The 24074-nt window shown below is 40.2% G+C and overlaps 1 protein-coding gene across 2 annotated transcripts; it reads left to right on the top strand.

Moving 5' to 3' along the window:
• The first annotated feature begins 1664 nt into the window (after positions 1-1664).
• On the top strand, positions 1665-23928 carry ZNF449 (zinc finger protein 449). 2 transcript variants are annotated; one of them, XM_057495719.1, is made up of 5 exons: positions 1665-1705; positions 3832-4270; positions 6090-6294; positions 19850-19969; positions 20158-23928. In XM_057495719.1, the coding sequence occupies exons 2-5, from the start codon at positions 3917-3919 to the stop codon at positions 21039-21041; spliced, it is 1563 nt and encodes a 520-aa protein (XP_057351702.1). In that variant the 5' UTR covers positions 1665-1705; positions 3832-3916; the 3' UTR covers positions 21042-23928. The 2 variants fall into 2 exon arrangements, with proteins under 2 accessions (XP_057351702.1, XP_057351703.1); XM_057495720.1 differs by lacking the exons at positions 1665-1705; positions 19850-19969 and having other exon boundaries at positions 3917-4270.
• The last annotated feature ends 146 nt before the right edge of the window (positions 23929-24074 follow it).

The raw sequence follows: 24074 nt of genomic DNA, 5'->3' as shown, positions 1-24074 counted from the left end.
GCCAGGACCTGAACCCCTTTGCGCTAACGCCAGAGCTGATACTATTGCCTCAGTGACACTGCCCCCCAGTGGAAACGGGCACTCGTCACTCTTCCCTCTGTGCTCGGGCGAAATTTGGAGGATAAAAGTTGCAGACTAAGCTACAAAAGGTCACTTATTCACGTGAGGTCTACTCAGGGCCATGAAAAACACCCGGATGGGCAAGTAAGACTCCGTCACGTCCCAGTCTTCGGGCACAACAAAACCACAGAGAAATCTCTGTCTCTCACCTACTCCTCATCTTGCAGGCTCTCTGCGGAGACTCTTAAAAGAGCCTCAGCTTGTTCGCAGCTCTGCACCCTGCTGTGGATCTCCTGGGACAGGAAGTTCAGGCACTGCTCGAACACCAGCAGTTCCAGGAGCTGCTCCACGGTGCGCATCTCAGGGCTGAAGCAGCCGGTGGCAAAGTTGCAGGAGTGGCCTGAATGTTTCCCGTGGCCCAGGGGCAGAACCCACAGAAGTGCAGGTGGGAGGCCTCCATGCTGTGCATTCGGTCGGGAGGAGACAACTCCTGGCTTCACGCATAGGAACTACTATAGTTTCACAATCGGGATCCCTTTTCATTCCTGGGAGCCCCAGCCAGACGCCATGCTCCTCGACCACCTTGGACCCGAAACCAGCCGCAACAGCCAGCGAAGGTGCCTGGCGCCATGTACGACAATAAATAGCATCCACAGAAGTCTGCAAGCCCAGGGCTCCCAAGTCCCATCCCAATAGCCCGCCTCCAGCCCCAGCGGAGCTGTCTCCAGTGACTTGGCCTCTGTGGGTTTGGGACCTTGAGACGCCTGCCCTCTCTTCTCGCTTTCATCAGGGTCTCTGAAAGACATAATCGCAGGCAGCTTTCTTCTCTCTGTCCTGATTCCATGCAGGAAGTACCAGCACTAAAGTTTGGCGTCCAAAGATCATGTTAGCCCTAGGTTTTCCGAATGACAGCGCCACATGTGGCCCGGTCTCTATTCACAGCTGACCATCCAGAAGGGAAAATTTGACCCGGGGCAGCGAGGGACCAATCGAAAGGCAAGGGGCGGGGCCATAGGGCGAACCACAAGACGCGGTTGCCCTAAAGTGGGCGCTGAGGGGGAGACGAACGCACCAGATAACTGGGTGGATGTTCTGCTCTTTCAGAGGAGAAAATACAAAGGTATTTCAAGGCCGCTGTGACCCTCGAGGGGAAGACCAGAGTCATAGTCCCCAAGAAAGCCTCATGAATGAAAATTTTCGGGCTCCTGCAAGATCCAGTGCGTCAGGCAGTCGGGGTAGGGACCAGAAATCTGAATTTTTGACAAGCTCTCCCAAGAAATACTTCTTACACGGAGCTTCGATAATCACTGATCCAGTCATACAGATTTAAAGAAGGTTCCTATCGGCTCCGGTTTCTCGAGGGCTGATGGAAGAGAAACGCTAGCCAGCATCAAGACCCAAGGCACGTCCCACCCAATCCACTGGGATCTAGAAGCAGTTAGGACCGGAAATGGGATCACTTCCAAAGAAGCTTGAGGCCTCGGGGAGCAAAGGAAGTCCCAGCCCCTCTCACGTCAGCATCCTTCTGCCCCAATGACACGGCCAGTGGCACGGGGTCTGCCGGGAGATGTAGTCAGCAGCGCGGCCGCGCATGCGCTCTGGGCAGCTGCCCGGTGAGCCTGGCAGAGCCTTGGGCGCCGAGGCGGTGAGTCCCTGAGCAGCCAGAGGGCGTGGCTGTCCCTGGGGCGCGGGCAAGGGGAGCGGGGCTCCCATCCCGCTCGGGCGACGCGAGCTGCCCCCCGCCATCCCTGATCAGGCAACGGGAGAGGGCGGGGAGGAGGGTACGGAGCGAGGCTGGTGCGTCCCTGTCCGGCATGAGTCCCCGCTGCCGCTGCCTGCGACCCGGCCAGGCCTTCCCGGGTTCTGCGGGCTGAGAGCGCCCCTCCGGGAGGACATCTTCACCCGGGAGCGCTCCTGGCCGCGCCCACGCCAGCGGCCTCGGATTTTAACTCGCCTAGTCGTTTCAGGCACTCGTCCCCCTGGCCTTGCCCCGATTTAGCTCTTTTCACGCCCCTCGTTGTCCCAGGGCCCTGAGGGCGCGCGACCGTTCGGGAGGCTTTGGGGAGACGCCCTCAGCCCTGGGGCCAGGGACGTGTCCCTCGCCAGACTGGGGGACGCGCACTGGGACGGTCAGTGTCCCGGAAGACAGACGGGAGGTTGAGGGGAGTCAGTGCAGGGCTGCCCGGCTGTGAGGCTAGAGCGTGGTACTGGCGGGTCCCCAAACCCACCCGGGTGCTGGCTTCCCTCCAGCGACGGGTAGATAGGTGCCTGGGCTGCGGACAGAGAAGCTGCGTAGGGATGAGACCTCAGGAGCAATAGCCTTTCTCGAGCGCTTCTTCTGTGCCAAGCACGCTGCCGTTCGCTTTCATGCACCTGGATCCGCGGCAGGAAATTTTATCAAATAGATGCTATGGCTGTTCTCATGCTACAGGAGTACTGGGTGTCAGCGTCGCACAGCTAGCAGGTCATCACACCTACATCCGCCTGGCACAAAAGTCCAGGCTACCCGACAGATGAAGGGTGGCATGGGGGAGTGTCCCACTGGGATGACTGGGTGTGAAGAGTTCTGAGAATTTTTTTCCTTGTCCCACTCCAGGCAAGAGAAGAGGTGCAGGAGGCATCTGGCAAATGCAGAGAGAGAGGACCCTGAGCACAAAGGCAGGTATGGTCTCCAGACCTATGGAGACTTGTAGGTGACCAGTTCTGTGACTTCAGAGGTTGCAGTACGAACATTAGGATGTTCTCAGAAATGAGCATCGGAGGAGTCTATTGAGTCTAACCTCATAACCATTTATTTCCCTCTGGCATTTACTGTGTGACCTGGGACAAGTCATTCAGTCCTCCTAAGCCTCAAACCTCGGTGCCCTCCTGTGTACACAGGGCATGATACTAGTACCACCGCCTGACTTTGGGTGAGGCCTAAATGGACCAAGAGAGGTAGGAGCCTTAGGACAGCACCTGGCACACAGTGTGGTGAACGTGGTGAATGTCCTTCGCCTCTAAACGCAGACGGGATTCCTGGTGGCTGTCCTGCTGCAGTGCATTTTCTCACTCGGCATGCTATCGGAGGGTGAGGGTCACAGGGATGTTGGCTCAACTGCACACCTCGAATGGAGAAGAATGAGGGACTGACGATTTGCTGCCTTTGCAAGGCGTGGCTCTGGCTAAGATGCCCATGGTTGCAGGTGACTTAGGGTGACTCAAAGCTGGATGGACTTGCACGGCTATTCATGGGGTGGGATTGTGAGTGTTGCTCCTCCGTTCTCTTGTGGCCCACCTATATTCAGAAAGGCAAGAAAATTGAAATTAGACTGGGAATGGGCTTAAAGGCCGCAAGATCTATTTAAGGGAAGGGGTTCTTAGCCTTGGGTCCATGGAACTCTAGGGCAGTGTAGTCCAGCAGAACTCTCTGCATGGATGGCTGCTGATGGCACTTAAAGTGTGGTAGGAGCTGAATTTTTAATTAATTTACACTTAAACTGCCCCATGGGTCTAATGGCTACCGTGTTGGACAGCATGGTTCTAGAGGGTCTGTGGGTGGACTTGGACATGTTATTAAGCATTTGGAAATTGGATGCAGAACTGGATGTGTGCATGTGTGCATTTTTCTAGGAACTGAGTCCATGGCTTTCATCAGATCCTCAAAACCACTAAAAGATTACCACCTGCTGCTCTAGGGCTTTGCTGGTAAGTAAGCAATTAAGTGAGTTTAGTAAGCCCTCTGGTAACCACTGCGGTTTCTTTTTCACATTGTCCTGTCTTCACCTGTAGGTGGCTCCCCCCAACAATTACACGAGGTAACAAATTGGAATTGAGACTTCAGGCCCCAGATAAATTGTTCACTGTTGGAAGGGACATGGCTGTGGCCCTGGGTTGTGCGATCCAAGCCTCCTTGAATCAGGGCTCCGTGTTTCAAGAGTATGATACCGACTGTGAAGTCTTCCGCCAGCGCTTCAGACAGTTCCAGTACAAAGAAGCAGCCGGGCCTCATGAAGCTTTCAACAAACTCTGGGAGCTTTGCTGTCAATGGCTGAAACCAAAACTACGTTCTAAGGAACAAATCTTGGAGCTGCTAGTGTTAGAGCAATTCCTGACGATTCTGCCCACGGAGATAGAGACCTGGGTGAGGGAACATTGCCCAGAGAATAGAGAAAGAGTTGTGTCACTGATAGAAGACTTACAGAGAGAACTTGAGGTCCCAGAGCAGCAGGTGAGAAAAGGGTGTGGGGCCTTGGTAGTTAGACCAAAAGAAGCAGAGACAACTGACACCAGAGCAGACATTTGTCTTTGTGCTCTAAGATTTCCCCACAGTAATTTTCAGTTTTTCCTTCTGTCAGAATCGGGACATGGTTAAGTGACTCTCAACTATTGAAATCCACCTCCTCTTGTATAGCATATATTTGGTTCTGTCCCTTTTACTAACCCAAATGAAATTTATAGATAATTTAACCTGCTTATACACACTAAATTAAAAACATCAACATACTATGTTCTATGTGCTCTCTGGACCAAGTACAGCCCTTGGCCTGATTTTATACAGTCCATGAGCTAATAATGGTTATTACCTTTTTAAAGGGTTGTTAAAAACAAGAAATAGAATAAGCAACAGACCAACATGAGTCACAAAGCCTTAATATTTACTGTCTGGCTCTTTATAAGAACAGTTTGCCAACCTGAGTCAGGGGGAGTCAGGAAGGAATACAGAGGAACAGGAAAGTAGTTTATTATAAACTATAAGCATTGCCATTTGGTAGTTAAACCAAAAGAAGTAGCAGAGAAAGCTGACATGAGAGCAGGCATTTGTCTTTGTGCTCTAAGATTTCCCCACAGTAATTTTCAGTTTTTCCTTCTGTCAGAATTGGGACATTAATTTACACTTAAATTGCACCGTGGGTCTAATGGCTACCGTGTTGGACAGCAACCCCTGCCCGCGTTTGGGCTTGAGTGCATCAGAAGCCCTCATGAAGCTGTCAGACGCTTGCCTCCGTGCATCGATTCCCTGTGAGGGCGACAGCCCCATGTTCAGAGTGATACCCCCCAAACACTGAGCAGGGTTGCTGCTGCTCGTGGGGTTTCCAAAGTGGCAAACAAGTCCTGGTAAATCCAAAAAGTCAGTTGTATAGAATTCCTTTGATTTTCACAGGACTGCAATTCCTGTAAATTTCAAGTTAGCTAAAACTATTCAAAACCAACCAATTGTACTTATATGACCAACAGGATGAAGTTCTTGACAGGCTCTTTTCACATACATGAATGCTTGAAAGGGACATTCCACAGTTGTTTGGGAGGTGGAGTAATTGTGCACTATGAGTTCTGTGTAACTCATCTCTGGCCTGTGCAGTTCCAATAGCCACCAGCAGCCATCATATCCATGGGGACACCCCATGGGGATGGTGGGCTGCCCCTGTCAAAACGACCAGGTAAAACCTGTCTGGGTTGTGCCATAGCTGAGCACAGGGCAGAATCTGTGAGAAGGGAGAAAGTGCTTCCAGCTGGGCAGCTGGGGCCCTCCAGTCTTGTGTGTCGCCGGGCTCAGCAGAAGCCTGCCTGCACAGGAGCCTTCCTAAGATTCCTGCCCTCCTAGGATGGATTGAGTGTATCGTCCTTCCTCTCTGCGTCCTTGGTTCGTCTCACCATGCAAGAGTCTCTCTCCTGTGGTCTTGTCGTGCGCTGCTAGTGTGGTGGCCTCCAGCCACGTGTGCCTCTAGAGCACCTGGAACGGGGCTAGTCCAAACTGAGATGTGCTGTAAGTGTAAAATGCGCAGCGCATCCAGAGGGCTAACTATGAAATATAGTAGGTGAACTGTCTTATTAATACTTGTTTATAGCGATTACATGTTGAAATCCTGATAGTTGCGGTGTGTTGGATTAAAGAAGACATACAATTAAGAATGACCTGTCCTCTTTCTTTCCACTCATTTTTCACATGCCGCTGGAGAATGTAAAATGACATGGGTGGCTCATATTATGTTGCTGCTGGGCAGGGCTGGTCTAGACCTTAGAGTGACGGGTTGTGGCGTTTTCCCCAGGTGGATAGGCAGGAAGTGCTCTTGGAAGAACTGGCACCGGTGGGAACGGCGCACATACCACCAAACATCCACCTGGAGTCACCCCCAGTCCAAGTGATGGGACCTGCCCCCGAGGCCCCAGTGGCAGAGGCATGGATCCCACAGGGAGGGCCGCAGGAGCTGAGCTATGGTGCTGCTGGGGAATGCCAGCCCTTTCTGGACCCAGGTAAGGCAAGGGCTTTATTTCCTTTCCTTGGTTTGTGTTTGAGAGCTCCAGAGCTCTGCAAGGTTGGGCTGGTTAACGAACACCACCTATGTGATGGAAATGGACCCACTCTGTTAAAGAGAAGGAGGGGATGTCTCTCTGGGAATAGCTGGGCACAACACACATTTGATAGAATGGATTTTAAACCCCTCAAGCTAATGAACCTGCTCTAGAAGCCTATTTTTCTCTTTTCAGTTTTTTTTATTGTGGTAAAATATTACCACATAACCTAACATTTACCATCTTAACCTTTTTTACATGTACAGCTCAGTGGTATTGAATACATCCATAATGTGAAAACCTCACCACTGTCCATCTCCTTAACTATTTTCGTCTTGTAAAAGTGAAACACTTGTACCCATTTAAACAACTGCCATTCCCACCTTCCCCCTGGCCCTTGGCATCCACCATTCAACTTTCTGTCTGAATTGTACAGCTCTATGTACCTCATATGAATTGAATCATACAGTAATTATCTTTTAGTGACTGGTTTATTTTGTTAGCATAATGTCCTCAAGTTTCATACATGTATTCTCATATGTCAAAATTTCCATCCTTTTAATTTCTGACTAATATTTCATTGAATGGATAAACCACATTTTGCTTACCTATTTTCCATAAATGTATACTTGGAAAACTTTCTCTGTTTTAGCTATGGTGCATAATGCTTCTATGAACGTGGGTGAATAAATATCTCTTTGAGACCCTGCTTTTACTTCTTTTGGGTATATAACCAGAGGTGGAACTGCTGTATCACATGGTACTTTTTTTTTTTAAGGAACTGCTATACATTTTACACAGTGGCTGTACCATTTTACATTCCCACCGGTGGTGCACAAACTTCTATTTTGTCTACATCTTCATCAAAACTTGTTATTTTCTGGGTTTTTTTATAGTAACATTCCTAGTGGGTGTGAAGTGGTATCTCATTGTAGTTTTGATTTGCATTTCCCAAAAGACTAGTGATACTGAACATCTTTTCATGTGCTTATTGGCCATTTGTGTAAATTCTTTGGAGAATGTCCTTTGATGTCCTTTGAACATTTTTGAATCAGGTTGTCTGGTTTTTTGTTGTTGAATTTTAAAGTCCTCTATACATTTTGGATATTAATCCCTATCAGATTTACAATGATTTTTCCCATTCTGTGGGTTGCCTTTTTACTCTGTTTATATTGTCTTTTTAAAATTGAAATATAGTTTATATGTGTTTATGTTCTATTTTGATGGACAATTTTAACAAATTTTTCATCAAGTACTCTATGTCTACTTTTTCTTTTGTTACTTATAGTTTTGGTTTCATATCCAAGAAATCCAATGTCATGAAGTTTTGTCCTATGTTTTCTTCTAAGGATTTTATAATTATAGGTCTTACTTTTAGGTCTTTGATCCAGTTTGAGTTCATTTTTGTATATGGTATTAGGTAAAGGTCCACTTGCATTCTTTTCCATATACATACCCAGTTTTCCCAGCACCATTTGTTAAGACTGTTCTTTCTCCATGGAGTGATTTTGTTCTTTGTTAAAAATCATTTGACCATATATGTGAATGTTTATATCTGGGCTCTATTCTTTTCCATTGGTCTGTATATCTTGTCTTTATCAGTACCAAACTATTTTGATTACTGTAATTTGTAGTAAGTTTTGAAATCAGGATTATGAGTCCGCCAGCTTTGTTCTTCCTCTTTAAGATTGGTTTCTTTATTCATGGTCCCTAGAGATTCCATATGAATTTTAGGATGAGTTTTTCTATTTCTACAAAAAATGTCAGTGGATTTTGATAGAGATTGTATTGACTATGTAGGTCACTTTGAGAAGTATTGACATCTCAACAATATTAGGTCTTCCAATCCATGAATATGGGATGTGTTTCCAGTTATTTATGTCTCTTAATTACTTTTACCAATTTTTATAATTTTTATTGTACAAGTCTTTCACCTACTTGTTTAATTTTTATCTATTTTATTCTTTTTGATGCTATTGTAAATGGATTGTTTTCATAATTTCCAGAATTATTTATTTTTATTGTATAGAAATAGAACCTTTTTCTACATTCATTTTGTATCCTGGTACTTTGCTCAATTCACTTAATTCTAACAGTTTTTAATGGAATCTTTAGCATTTTCTACATATTAGATCTTATAATCTTCCAATAGAGATTGTTTTAGTTCTTCCTTTCTAATTTGAATGCCTTTTATTTCTTTTTCTTACCTAACTGCTTTGGTTAGAACTTCCAGTACTGTGTTGAATAGAAGTGGCCAAAGCAGGCATCCTTCCTTCCTCCTGATCTTGGAGGAAAAGCTTTCAATCTTTCACTATTGAGTATGATGTTTCCTGTGGGTTTTTAATATATGGCTTTTATTATGTGGATGTATTTTCTTTTTATCCTTATTTTGTTCAGTGTTTTTATCATGGAAGGGTGTTGAATTTTATCAGATGCTTTTTCTGTACCAATTGAGATTATCATGTGGGGTTTTTTCCTTCATTCTGTTAATGTGGCATATTACACTGACCAAATTTCATATTTTGAAACATCCTTGAATTCCAGGAAATGTACCACTTGGTCATGGTATATAGTCCTTTTACTTGCTGAATTTAGAATCAGGGTAATGCTGTCCTCAGAGAATTAGATAGGAAGTATTTTCTCCTCTTCAACTTTTTGGGAAAGTTTGAGCAGGATTGGTATTAGTTCTTCTCTAAATGTTTGGTACAATCCACTGGTGAAGCCATCAAGTCCAGGGCATTTCTTTGTCAGGAAATATTTGATTACTGATTCAATCAATCACCTTACTAGTTATAGGTCAGTTCATATTTTTCAGTGTCTTTATGGTTTAGTCCTAGTAAGTTTTATGTTTCTAGTATTTATTCATTTCATCTAGGTTATCCAATTTGTTGGTGTATAACTGTTCATAGTATACTGTTTATAATCCTTTTTATTTATGTAGAACCATTGGTAATACTCCAACTTAAATTTTGATTTTAATAATTTGAAACTTCTCTCTTTTTTTCTTAGTCCATATAGCTAAAAGTTTGTAAACTTTGTTGATCTCTTCTAAGAACCAGTTTTTGGTTTCATTGATTTTATCTATTGTTTTCTCATCTCTATTTTCCTTATCTCTGCCTAATCTTTATTGTTTCCCTCCCTCTGCTAGCTTTGGGCTTAGGGTCTTTTATTATTATTATTATTTCCTTAAGTTGTAAAGTTATGTTGCTGTGTTGGAATCTTTCTTATTTATTAATGTAAGTATTTATAGCTATAAATTTCCCACTTGACACTGCATTCCCTGCATCCCATAAGTTTTGGTATGTAGAGTTTTCCTTTTCATTCATCTCTAAGCATTTTCTAATTTCCCTTGTGATTTCTTCTTTGATCCATTGGTTGCTTAAAAGTGTGTTACTTAATTTCCACAGATTTGTCAATTTTCCAGTTTTCCTTCTGTTATTGATTTCTAACCTCACCCCATTGTGGTCTCAGTAAATACTTGTATAATATCTGTCATTTTAAATCTATTGAAACTAATTTGTGGTCTAACATATGGACTGTATCCTGGAAAATGTCCCATGTACACTTGAAAAGAATGTGTATGTATTTTTGTTGGGTAGAGTGTTCTATAAATGTATATTAGATCTTTACTTTGCCCATATCTCTTTCTACTGTTTTAAAAAAATCAAAACATTTTGAGGTATTACATGAGGAATATCCTATTGTAGGCTGAGTAGAAAGCATAGGATGCTGGTAGAGTGGAAGAAGAAATTTTAAAGTAATGGAAGAAGCCAGTTGATTTTATATTAAAGTTTAGAATATATTCCCTGTCAGCAAAAAGTTAAGTTGTTGGTATATGAAATGAAAAAAATATAGATGTATACACACGTATATATTCACCTGGTGATATTCATTTGATAAAAGTGAATGCACACACACACACACACATACACACACACACACACACACACAGGAGAGACAAAGTAAAATAAAAAAGAAGTGGAAAATGCAAAGTGATTTAAGAAACACGTAAGCTTAAATAAAAATTCTATTGGAATTAAAGCCAGACATACCAGATGCTAGAGGTAGACAAACATATTAGAATATCTGCAATTAGAAAGAATAGATGTGCTGGTCCTAAATGTATTAAAAAAATCATGCTTGTATTTGAAAATGTGGGGTTCAATATTAGTACACCAAGTCTGGAATATGTTTTCATTTGCCAAAGCTTTAGGTGTTTTATTTAAGTTGATAATATTTCACTAGGAAATTTTATGTGATATGTCAGAGATTGTATCTTTTTGGTCATAAAAGAAATGAGAAATGAAAATTTAAAGTAAAATATTCTGCAAAGTGTCAGAAGATTCTTGTAACTTGAATCTTTTCAGATTATCCTATTATACCAAAAAATATATCATTAGCTAATATCCAACCCCAACCACAGTAATGATATTTCCTGGTGCAGTGGAGCCTTTGTGATGCAGTCTTTGCTAATGGGGCTTTATAAAGTCATTCCCTGAGCATGGGACAGGGCAACATTCATCAATGAAGTAACTTCTTCGTAAACCTCAAATTGCTTTTTCTCTCTTTGTATGGATAGCTATTGCTGCATAACAAATTACACCCCCCAAATTAGCAGCTTAAAGGAAAAAGCATTTGTCATTTCACAGTTTCTTAGAGTCAGGAATTTGTGAGTAGTTTATTGGATGTTTTTGGCTCAAAGTCTCTCATTTGGTTGCTGTTAAGATGTCAGCAGGGGCTGGCAGGAGGCCTCAATTCCTTGCTAAATGATCGTCTCCCTAGGCTACCTTAGTGTACTCATAACAGGGCAGCAGATTTCCCCAGAGCAATGAATCAAGAGAAAGCAGAAGGAGTGCCACAGCGCCTCTGATGGCCTAGTCACACACCATCACTTCTACTGCATTGTATTCTTTAGAAAAGACGCAGTTAAGTCCAACCCACACTTAAGGGGAAGAAAATTAACCTCCGCCTCTTAAAGGGATAAATATCAAATAATGTGGGAGCATATTTTAAAACAACTATGCACCCATGCTTCCCTGTCTCTACTAGCTTTTTACTTTTTATTTCAGTTTTTTAGATCAGAAACTAATTTTGTTCTTTTTCCTGTTTTTCCTGAGTAAATGTCTTGAGTTAATTAGGTCAAATAGAATATACCCATGATGAGTCTCTTGGCTATATCCACAAGATGAGTTTAATAATCTGGACAGTACATCATCATTGGGAAACTAATTTTCTAGACCGTAGTCTGAAAGGCAGAAGACATGATTGAATTTAAGGTAACATGCTTTGGATTCTATCCTGTAGGACCCTCCTGTTTATTCAAACTGACTAGCAATTGATGTTTCTTCAATCGGTCTAAAACCACTTATTACACAGACTAGTTTGCATGGAAGGCAAAGAGAACAGCCACCTGACAGAAGTAGGTATTAGGGCCTGCTTTCTGAATGCTATTCAACGTTGACCCAAAAGCCCTGGAGCCAAGCTATAAAACATACAGTGAGCATCTATCTATCTATCTATCTATCTATCTATCTATCTATCTATCTATCTATCTATCTATCTAGAAGTGGGATTGATTGACTAATGGATTATTAATACTTTAAAGATATGGTCAAATTGTTCTCCAAAATTATTGTACCAATTTTTCCTCCCACCACAACATATGAGAGTACCATATTCTCCTTGCCTTCATTATACTGTATCATTTAACTGTTTGATCTTTGCTGTATAAGGGTGATAACTGTTCTCATCATATTGGCAGACAGAAGGAGGGCTGATATCTGCACTGGCCTTTTTAGTAAATGTCCAGTTCTTCAGCATTCTTGATGGTATTTTATGGAATGTGTAAGAGTGGAGGATGGAAGTGAGGGCAGAGGGGAGGGACATGGGTCAGAGGCAAATGGTTAGTGGCTTTAGCTGACAAGGGTTATGAGCATAGGGGAATGCAAACTGGTGAAAGTGTCAGGAACAGGGCTTTGAGAGTCCAGAAGTGGAGGCTAGGTACACCTGAGGCCCAAGGATCTGAATGTTACACCAAAGGTGGGGTGGTAGATAATTAAGAAGTGCGTGAGGTTAACATCCAGGAAGAATCCCAAGTTAGAGTGCTTGTTCTCTGCATCCAGAGTGTGGGTACTGCCCTAATGTTCCAATTTAGGGCCAAAGAGTTTGGAAGCTGGCACCAGGAGTATGATCTTAGGGATGAAGAACCAAAACACAGGTTCTAGAGCCTCTTTATTCGGTGCTTTGCAGAAGGTAGCACCTGCACTTGAGGGTCAAACCTTATGGAAACCTGTGAGATGCACCTGCGTGATAGCAGTACTTGGAGAATTACCCAAGTCTTAGTTCCCCTGGAGACTACATTCTACCTTCAGGGCTGCTTTTAGTCTGTGAGTAGGTCTAATAGCTTCACTTTCACCCAAGGGGCAATTGTCTGGGCCAGATTTCAAACTTTCATATGATGAAATCTACAGCTTGAAGATTTCAAGTTCATGCTTATAGGATGAAATAGCCATGTGAACAGTTCCTGTCATTCCCCAAATGGTTTTTCCTCTTTTATATTAAAATACCCTGGGACTCCAGGCTTCTTCCAAGCTAAGCCTGGTTACTTGCTGCTCTACCCACTTTTGGTTGCTTCCCACTTGTCACTGATGGCAGCTTCTTTGACCTTTGATCTCTGGTTTTATTTTACCTTATGATGTACCACATCATTCAATCATCCTACCCTTAGTTTTGACACCTAAGCAACATAATAGTGAATTTAAAAAGCATGTCATTGGAAATGCATTTTATTTTTCTTCACCTGAAATCTATTACTTTTTCCCTATGAAAATATAAAGTATTTTATGCCAGTCCCTAGGGTTTGCCGTAATGTACTGAAATTTAAATTTTCCTTCAGATTAACATTTGTCAAACTAACTTGCTGATATTATTTAATGATGTGACCGTTTATGAGTCTGTTCTTCTGCTGTGTTTCTTCTTGAGCCAGTTTTGGGTTGTTTCTGTTTTTCTAGGAATTTGTACATTTCATTTATTTAATTTATTTCCATACAGTTGTTTACAGTATTCCTTTATAACCCTTTTTTTCTTTAAGATTAGTAATGATGTCTCTCCTTTCATTTCTGATTCTAGTAATTTGAGTTTTTTCTCTTCTTTTCTTATAAATCTAGCTGCAGGCTTGTCAATACTGTTAATTTTTTCAAAGAGCCAACACTGGTTTCACTGATTTGCTCTATTGTTTTACTATTCTCTATTTCATTATATTCAGCTTTAATCTTTATTATTTCCTTCTTTTCTAGTTGTTTTAGGCTTAGTTTACTGTTGTTTTTCTAGTTTTATAAAGTGCAAAGTTGGGCTATTAATTTGAGGTTTTTCTTTTTTAAAATAAGCATTCATAGTTATAAATTTCCCTCCAAGCACTGATTTAGATACATCCCCTAAGTTTTGGATGTTATGTGTTCATTTCATCTCTTTCAAAATATTTCTAATTTCTCTTTTGATTTCTTGATTAATTGCCTATTTAGGAGTGTGTTATTTAATTATTTGTGAAGTCCCCAGATTTCTTTCTGTTATTTATTGCTAATTTCATTCCACTTTTGTGGGAGAATATACTTTGTGAGTGTGATCCTTTTAAATTTTTGAACATTTGTTTTTATGCTATAGCATCTTGACTGACCTGCAGAATTTTCCTATCTGCACTTGAGAAGAATGTATATTCTGCTATTGTTGGATTGCATGTTCTATAAATGTTGATAAAGGGTTTGTAGTTGGTTTATAGTACTTTTTGTCTTCTGTTGATCTTCGGCCTAGATTTTCTGTTCAATAATGCAAGGAGTTATTGAAGTCTCTCACTATTATTATTTAATTGTCTATTTCTTTTATTATCTCTGTCAGTCTTTGCCTCATGTAATTTGGTACTCTATTATTAAGTGCATGTATGGTTATAATTCTTATGTCTTCCTCATTGATTGGTCCATTTTATCATTATTAAATGATCTGCTTTATCTCCAGCAACTTCTTTTTGTTTTAATGTCTATTTTATCTGACATTAGTATAGTGACTTTGTCTCTCTTGTGGTTCTTATTTGCATGGTATATCTTTTTCCATCCCTTCACTTTCACTCTATTTGTATTTTTTAATCTAAAGTGTGTTTCCTATAGACAGCATTTAGTTGGATGTTGTTATCCAGTATGACAATCTCTGCCTTTTGATTGAGTTGTTTAATCCATATACCTTTAATCTTATTTTTGATATGGTTGGATTTACATCTGCCACTTACTTTCTGTTTTCTGTATGTCTCCTATCTTTTTTGTCCCTCTAGCCCCTACTTACTATTTTCTTTTGCACTGAACAAATATTTGGAACATAGCAATTTACTTACTTTAATGAATTTTCACTATTTTTTAGTTATTTCCTTTCTAGTTGCTCTAGAGTTTAACATGTACATCTTATCATAATCAGCTTCAGATTTGTACTGACTTATGGCAGTGAGATATAGAAATATTTCTCCCATACAGCTCTATTCTCTTCCCTCTTTTGGTGGTATTACTATCATACATATTACATAAAAAATGTTACAAACTCAACATATAATTTTAAGACTTTTAAAGTACCTGAGGGAAGAAAGGAAAACAGGTATATATTACAGCTTTTGTTATATTAACATTATTTATCATTTCTGGTTTTCTTCATTTTTTCCATGAATTTGAGTTTGTAATAGGAGTCATTTCTTTAGCCCAATATAGCTTTGCTCCCACCCACCTCATCTTTGCTGTTATTGGCAAATATATTACATTTCTATGTTACATGCCCAACAATGCACTACACACATACTGTTTTATACAATTGTGTTTAAAATCTTACAAGAAACAGAAATTTATATTTATCCTATTTTTGATAATTGCGTAATTACCCTTGCTTGTGCCCTTTGCCTTTTCATGTGGATTCGAATTACCATTGGGATCCCTTACTTTCAGACTGAGAAATTTCCTTTAGTATTTCTTGTTAGGCAAGTCTGCTGCCAAAGAATTCCCTCTGCTTTTGTTTATCAGAAATATTGTTAGTTCATATTCATTTTTGAAAGATAGCTTTTCTGGGCCCAAGATTCTTGGTTGACAGTTTTCATTTTTCTTTGAACACTTTGAATATGTAATTCCACTGTCTTCCGGCCTCCACTGCTTCTGACGAGAACTCAGCTTTTAAATCTTACTGGGATTCCCTTCTAAGTGACATGTCATTTTTCTCTCACTGTCTTTCAAGGTTTTTTCTTTTCATTTGGCTTTTAGGATTTTCACTATAATATGTCTGTTAGTAGGTCTCTGTACTTATCCTACTTGGAACTTATTCCATTTCCTAGATGTGCAGATTAATGTTCTTCAATATATTTTGGGAGTTTGTGGCCAGTATTTCTTTAAATATTTTTTTCTGCTCTTTTTCTTACTCCTCTCCTTCCGATTCTCTCATTATATATCTCTTGGTACACTGAATGGTGCCCTCCTTTTCTCTGAGGCTTTATTCATTTCCCTTCATTATTTTTTCTCTCTGTTCTTCTGAAGGCATAGTCTCTATTGATCTGTCTTCAAGTTCACTAATTCTTCTGACAGTTCAAGTCTACTCTTGAGCCATTCTAGTGAAAATTGTTCACCCCAGCTATTATACTTTACAACTCCAAAATTTCCATTTGATTCATTTTTATAATCTCTGTCTGTTTATTGGTAGTCTCTGTTCAATGTGATGTGAGGTTGCCATCCTATTTTACTTCTTTAATCATGGTTTCCTTTAGTTCTTGGGACATAGTCATAATGACTACTTTAAAGTCTTTGTTTAATTCGGTATCTAGTCACTCTTACAGGCAGATTCTGTTACCTGTGCTTTTGTTTTTTCCAGTGTATGGGTCATACTTTCACCTGCATGCCTCATCATTTTTTTGTTGGAAACTGGACATTTTGGATAATGTATCATAGCAACTCTATGTCCTTCCACTCCCCAGGGCTTGTTATTTGCTTGTTTATCTGTTTGGCAAATGGCTGAATTATTTTGGTGAAGTCTAGCTCATCTTGCAATGTTAAACATTTCATTCTGCCCCTCATGGAGCACAGCCATGGTGTGCACACAGTTACCCTGGAATGACAGTAGTTTTTGCAAGGCATTCTTTGGCTGTCACTTACCCTGACCAGACTCAGCTGTTAATTGCCAGCTAATTGCTCTATTGTTTTCAGCAATACCCTGGCACATAAATTGCTCTGTAGACTAATCCAATCAAATTCAGATACCTTTGATGGGCTGGGCTAGTTCCTGAGGTCAGATTTTGAGATTTGTTCTCATCCCAGGAAGCCTCCTCCCAGCTATTTATTTCTCCATTTCCCTTCTGCAAAGCAGTCAGCTTACAGTTTAGCTTGTCTATTCAATAAATCTACCAAACTCTTTCCAGTTGCCTTTCATTGCAACCTCCTCTCTTTTTGAGAGTACCGTTAGGCTTGAACTTCTCTCTCTGTTGCAAATAAAGTCAGTTTCTTTGAGAAGACATTAGGAGCTATCTTTTTAAGGTCTACTTTTCTTCCCAAGCCAAATTTCGGATGCATTGCTCTGGAGCTGGAGATGGGGACAGTGGTACGCTTCTCTCTGGGTGACAGTGCCACTTTGGAGCTGAGCATTAGGTCTGTGCCTGGGTCTTCTTGGCTTGCCACTCCAGCCAGGAGTGGCAATCATGACTTGTCTTACAAGGACAGTCAGGGACCTAGTATTCTCAGGTAGATTCCCAAGGTAGATCTCCGTCCCAACAATGGAGACCCGGGTAGACAAAAGGGGCCCCCGCCTCTCAGCCACAATTTCCTGGAATTTAGACTTAACAATAGGTAGTGGGGGGGGGGGATGAGAGATGCTGAGGCCCTGCTCCTCCCAGGAAGATAACCCTCTGAAAGGGAGCTGGGGAAGAGGGTGCCCCAGCCTCTTGGCTACACCAGTCTCAAGTGGAGCTGGGAGGGTGACTAAGAGAACAGTTTTGGTTTTAATACTTAAGACTCTCACTGTTCTCTGTGAATATTAGAAGATTTATAAAAATAGGTGTTCCTAATTTGCTGTATGCCCTTAGGTCCATTTTGAGACACTTTAAATGTTTGTTTTTATTAACGTCTAACAATTTTCACCAGTTTCACTGGGAAGTAGATCTGCAGAGCTCCTCATGCAGTCACACTGAAGTCTGTCTCCCTCCTTATATTTAGATCATAAATCAGTGTTTTACATCTAGGCCTTTGCTCCTCTGCTTATTTCAAGTTTCAGTTCGGTCCCACTTTTACTTAATGGCAGCTTTCCTTTGTTCTGTGACCTCCAGTTTTGTGGCCTATGCCATATTACATCCCACTCTTAGCTTTGAAATCCAATCAAAAGCAATATAGTGAATTTAAACAGAATTTATTTAAAACACATTTTTGTTTCTTAAACTTAAAAGGGTCTTTTTTTCCCCAAAAATATAAAATATTTTAGTCCACTTCCTATGTTTTGATGTAATGTTTTGAAATTTAAATTTCCATCAAATTAACTTGCTAATATTATTTTAATAATGCTAATATTTAAGCATCATCCTGCATTTAGATCCCAAATCCATAATTCCCATCCCACACTTTCCTGCAGACCAGTATTCTTCACCAGAGCTGAGGAAGGCAAGGAGGGGCATGGAAAGACAAGCCGCCCCCTCTCAATAAGGAGAGCTGTGGTAGTGCTAGAAACTTTTCCTGGTTGTCCTTAGATTGACAGTAAAAACGCTTCTGGTAGTTATCTGAGTTAATTTCAAGAGAATCCACTTCTAAAGTTCAGCTGAAACAAACATAAAGACTGCTTTTGCTGGTCACCAACCCAGTCAATTTCCATTTTAAATTTGAAAATCTCAACCGAAATTATTCCAGTAAGTAGTTTCTTAACTCCTACTTTTACCTCTCTTCTTCACTTGGTGCTCAATAGCAGCATTTCTCCATTTTAATATGCCAAAACTTTATGAAGATATACTTCATATTTTGGCTCTAACTTAAATAAATCTATTACCAAAATACATACAGAAGTAATTTCATGCATTGATTTCAACACAGAATTGATTCACCCCCTTCAACCCCCACCTTCCATAGACTGCAGGAGCATAGCCTTGAATTGGGCATAAAAGGGTGTTCTTTCATTTTTGTTTCATTCTTTTTAAAAAAAAGAGCGTTGCACAAACTATTCAAATTCAGTTAGACAATATCCATCATATCATAGATAAGTTTTCACAAATGCTTAGGGTGCCTAACTGGTTTTCTTGGTTTCACTGGAGATGGCTGGTAATTCTAGGTCTGCTTTGGTTATGTAATTGTATTCCTATTATGTTAATGTGTGTGCGCAATTTAATTAGTAGTTTAAAACCTATACATGCTGAAGTTACTCTACAAGAAGATATATCAAAGAAATAACCAATCTTCCCATGTTTTCTTCCGCCTGCTACTTCTATAGCTTTTCTTCTTCCTTCCTAATTACAACCCTTAAATAGAATTCGTGCCTCATATCGAATTTACCGAGTATCATAATTCTTCCAAGTGGTAAAGATACCTCAAGACAGATGCTGGGCATTAAACCCACAGGGCATAAATCTGCAAAGAAGTAATAAGCTAACCTTTTCGAACAATATGGCTTCTCTCTCACTTACCAACTTTACATTTCCCTGTATGGCCCCGGAAGATGACTGGTTAGCCAGAGACGGGTAAGATTCCTCAAGGGAGGAACAACCTAAGACAGTCACAGTCGCAGGGGGGCCATCAGGTGAGAAATTGGGGATCAACAGAGGTGAGGCTTAGATCCTCACCCCCCCTGTTTTGAGAAAAATCTTCTGCATCCGTGGATGTTTTGTTGCCCTTGTCTAGCTTGGATTAATACTTAGTCTACAGGCACACACCTGATCATCTACATTTGCCCTCTTACAGCACTAAACTATGTTTTCTACCTTTATCTTGCATCTACCTACCACTTCAGCATCTTATTAAAAAAAAAAAAATAATAATAATAATAATAATAATAAGGGAGAAATGTGGGATTCACATATAAATCAAGTATAAAAATCAAACGAATATTCATATCTGACCTGATTGTTTATAGTTCATAATGCGTGATCAAAACTGAAAGTTTCTGTGATGACTACCCTTGTACTGTTCACCATGTAAGAACTTATTCACTATGTAAGAGTTTGTTCACCATGTAAGAACTTGTTCATTGTGCTTCAGAAGATCGGAGACTGATGAGAATTAGGCTTGGGGTGGATTAATGATTGTGCATTGAGTCCCCTGTACAGAATTTTATTGTTGTTAACTGTTAACAACCATTTGATCATCCAAGTAAAAAACAAAAAATAAAAAACAAGAAAAGAGCGTTGCAAGAGATCCCTGGTAAAGTAACACTAATTGAGGAGGAAGTACACATTAAGTGTCCGTGTGTCCAAGACATCAGACTGAACTCTGGAAAAAACCTTGATGACCCAAACTCTTAGGCTTCTCGTCTCTCTTAGGGCCAGGATATCCAATACCAAAGCTTGACGTGAGCTTTCCATTGGAGCAGAGAGAAGAGGCATGGGTGAAGGAACTACAAGATTCCAAAGAAATTAAACAGTTACTTGATTCCAAGATAGGTAAGTAACTTCACTGATACTAGGGAAGAAAGAAAGGATAAATTCAACCTTAATCAGGGTAAAGCATTTTGGATTCTACTTAGGAATGTCTGCATTCCTGCCGGTGGTTTAATGTAACACTTTATTTTCCCTTAGGTTCTTTTCTCTGTGAGACACACTGAACCTTCAGTTTCTGTTTCTTCTCTCAGGTTTTGAGATCGGGATAGAAAATGAAGAAGATACTTCAAAACAGAAAAAAATGGAGACTATGTATCCATTTATTGTTACATTAGAGGGGAATGCTCTCCATGGTCCCATTTTGCAAAAAGACTATGTACAGTTAGAAAATCAATGGGAACCCCCACCAGAGGATTTACAGACAGATTTAACAAAACTTGTAGATAATCAGAGCCCCTCCACAGGAGAGAAACCTGAGAGCTCCAACTTGGAAGAACCTCTCAACCCTAGACCCCATAAGAAAAAGAGTCCCGGGGACAAACCTCACCGATGTTCTCAGTGTGGAAAATGTTTTGCTCGGAAGTCACAACTTACAGGGCACCAGAGAATTCATTCAGGAGAGGAACCTCATAAATGCCCTGAATGTGGAAAAAAATTCCTCCGTAGTTCAGACCTTTATAGACACCAACGCCTGCATACAGGAGAGAGACCCTACGAATGCACTGTGTGTAAAAAGCGATTCACTCGGCGGTCACACCTTATAGGACACCAGAGAACCCACTCTGAAGAAGAAACATATAAGTGCCTCGAGTGTGGGAAAAGCTTTTGTCATGGATCAAGTCTTAAAAGACATCTGAAAACTCATTCGGGTGAAAAACCTCATAGATGTCATAACTGTGGGAAAAGTTTCAGTAGACTGACAGCTCTTACTTTGCACCAGAGAACTCACACAGAAGAAAGACCTTTCAAATGTAATTATTGTGGGAAAAGCTTTCGACAGAGACCAAGCCTTGTTATTCATCTAAGAATTCATACAGGGGAGAAACCATACAAGTGTAGTCATTGTTCTAAAAGCTTCAGGCAGAGAGCAGGCCTTATTATGCACCAAGTCACTCATTTTAGAGGACTTCTTTAGGAATTGTTAAAGGAAACCGGTCCTGCAGAAATTGTCACTAACAACAACAACAAAAAATCTTAACCTGCAGCAGGCAGTTTGTGTTAGAAGAATCTTTTTGTTTGAGCTTATAAGGACAGGCTTTTTTTTTTCACTTTTTAAAAACTCATCTTTCAAGGCATATGAATTCTAGAGTGTCCACCTATACTTGTAGCTTACCAAGATTTGATTTATTCTGTCTCTACAGCCTTTATTTTTTTATTGCAATGAAAATTTTTGTGTCCCAAGCCAACCGTATCATAGATGTAAACATAAAGCATATAAATAATGACAGTCCTTTTCAGGCAGGGTCAGTATAATGGGTTAGCATGTCTATCTGACATATCTATTATAGCAGCACCATAATTATTCTGCTGTCATTATTAAAGGTGATGATATAGTTCAAAGCTTTATATGTGTCCCAAGTGGCAAGAAAGGAGATAGTATATTTTGTCAAATAATAAAAATGTGTCAGGAATGCATGGATGAAAAGGATTTCATTTGCCTGATAAGAACTGGGTTATTTCCATTGAAATTTTTTATGTTTAAGGAAATTAAGATTTTACCTTTTACTTATGAATTTTGCAAAGTTTGCTAATCTGCTTAGTTGGTAGTCTGGGTGATGCTGCTTAGAGCTGAGTATTAATTTGATGACGATATATTTTGTTCACAGAATAAGTAAGCTCTCTGTGGAAGAATCCATTTGACAGTTGGGTCATACAGGTAGAATCTAATTGAATTTAGATTGAGGAGCCAGTGTCCATTGCTTTTGGCTCTCCTTTGGTAGTCCACCACGTGTGTCTCAGTGCTTTTTAAATTTCATCCATTCTTTAATTCAGTGTCAGCCTATGTGTGTGTCATAGAACACTTAGTGCTAAAAGATATTCTGCAAATAAGTTTTGGAATCCCTTCGTGCTGTGTCCCCTTTCTAGATTCACAATGCACATCAGCAAATGATACTTTCTGAGGGGTCTTCCAGTAAAGGTGGAAAAACACCTCTTTTGACTCAATGTTTTGCAAACCTATTTGACCCCAAAACCCTTTTTCATGTATGCCCAGTAATAACCCACAGAACTAATATTCTGCAAATATTCCCTGGAGCACACTGCCTTTAACAGATATTCCTGTAGTTAATCAGTATAGTATTTTTGCTCCCAAGCCTAGTTAAAGCCCACTTGTTTCAAGGGTGTTACAAAAAATCTTTACACATATACATTTTTTATGTAATACACACACATAAATATATTATTTTAAGGGGGTGAGGGTCACTAATTCAGATAATTTATAAATTGCTCAGTGATTCTCAACTTCTTTGAATTTTACTTATAATCACACACATTGATATTCATGTAAATGTTCCCATATACTCATGGTAATGACTCAAATTCCTGTAACAAGGGGAGAACTCTCCTTGTCAGTTAAAACTGTTAATTCCTGAAAATATTAATTCACCCTACTTCCTTGTTATAAAAGAAATAAGACATTCAATTGTTTTCCTTGTATAAAGATACCAGTTATCCTTTCCTTAGACTAAAATTAGGGAAAGTATATTTTTTCTATTCCACTGATGTTCTTGAAAGTGATATATTTAATATAAGTATTGGGGGGGGATCCAGTATGTGCCTAACTAGTCCTGTTCTAGGCTTAATGGAAACTACTTAAAGAAATTAATTCATGGGTCAGGCTCCTAAAGAGTTTGTAAACTTAAGTTAAATAAGATTTGGGAAACAAACGGAGAGCAGTGCAAGAGAGTTTATCATTAAGTGCCAAATCATGTCAAGTGCTAGAGGCAGGATGTGTCTTTAATTCTGTCATCCAGGTCCCTGTATGATGCTGCTGTAAGTGTGAGGTTAACACTGAGATCCCGAGGGCAATAAACATGTAACGTGGGAGGAGTCTGAATGTAGAGATGAAAGGTAACGAATGTAATGGCTTCTCTTTTCTCTCTTGTGGAAGTGCATTCAAACCAGAACAGTGCCTTAGAATGGATGTTCCCAGCTGCTCTGTATCTATGCAATATTTTAATAAAGTGGAGATATATGTGCTCTTCCTGCTTCAATCACATTAACTAATTGTTTGAGCAACTTAGAGCTGCTCCCTGAGCAGTGGCAACTAGCACCACAGTTGACTCCTGCCCTCACTCTAAGTTGGAATCACTTTGCTCTCTGCAGCCATGGTGCTGGGGTTATGCATCATTTTTCGCATTAAATACAGTCAGTTTCAGCGAGTAGGGTTAGTTGCAATCATACTATGAGTACATTTTCCCCTTCATCTATAACATAAATACCCATCACTGGATTTTACAGGGTAGAGAATATCTATTATTCATTTCTTTGTTACAGTGTCCTGTATACAACACAAACTAATAAATATGTGTGGCATGGAGTTGAAACATATGAAATCGTTCTTGGAAATCAATATCACAGTTAGAACATCATGCAGATGTGCCTAGTTGTACTTCTGAGCATATCAAAAAGGTAAGAGCAAGATATGGTACCTAACTCCTAAGCACTAGGAAGGGCAAAAAACAGTACCCCCCACATAAGTATTATAAAGATTAAATAAAATACATTTTGTTCAGGCCCTGCACGGTGTAAGCTTTCAATAAATATCCAGCATATTGTATTTTACTTCTTTGTTGTTTTATGATAAAAGCATTTAAGGCTGTGGATTGTCCTGTAAATATGGCTTTAGTCACATTCAATAATTTTTATGTTTGTATTAGTCTATCTCAGGAGGTAATAGAAGTAATATAGTATGTATAGCGATGTATATGCAATCAATCCTTGAGTAACACAGGTTTGAACTACGCAGGTCCACTGATACACAGATTTTTTTTCAATAAATATATTGGAAAATTTTTTTGAGATTTGTGACAATTTGCAAAAACATTTTCTTTTCTCTAACTTACTTTATTGTAACAATACAGTATATAATACATATGACATAAAATATGTGATAATCAACTGTTTATGTTATTGAGGCTTCTGGTCAACAGTAGACTATTAGTAATTA

This window comes from Manis pentadactyla, chromosome X, assembly GCF_030020395.1.
Source record: "Manis pentadactyla isolate mManPen7 chromosome X, mManPen7.hap1, whole genome shotgun sequence".
Taxonomy (NCBI): Eukaryota; Metazoa; Chordata; class Mammalia; order Pholidota; family Manidae; genus Manis; species Manis pentadactyla.
This window is presented reverse-complemented; position numbering and strand designations above follow the sequence as displayed.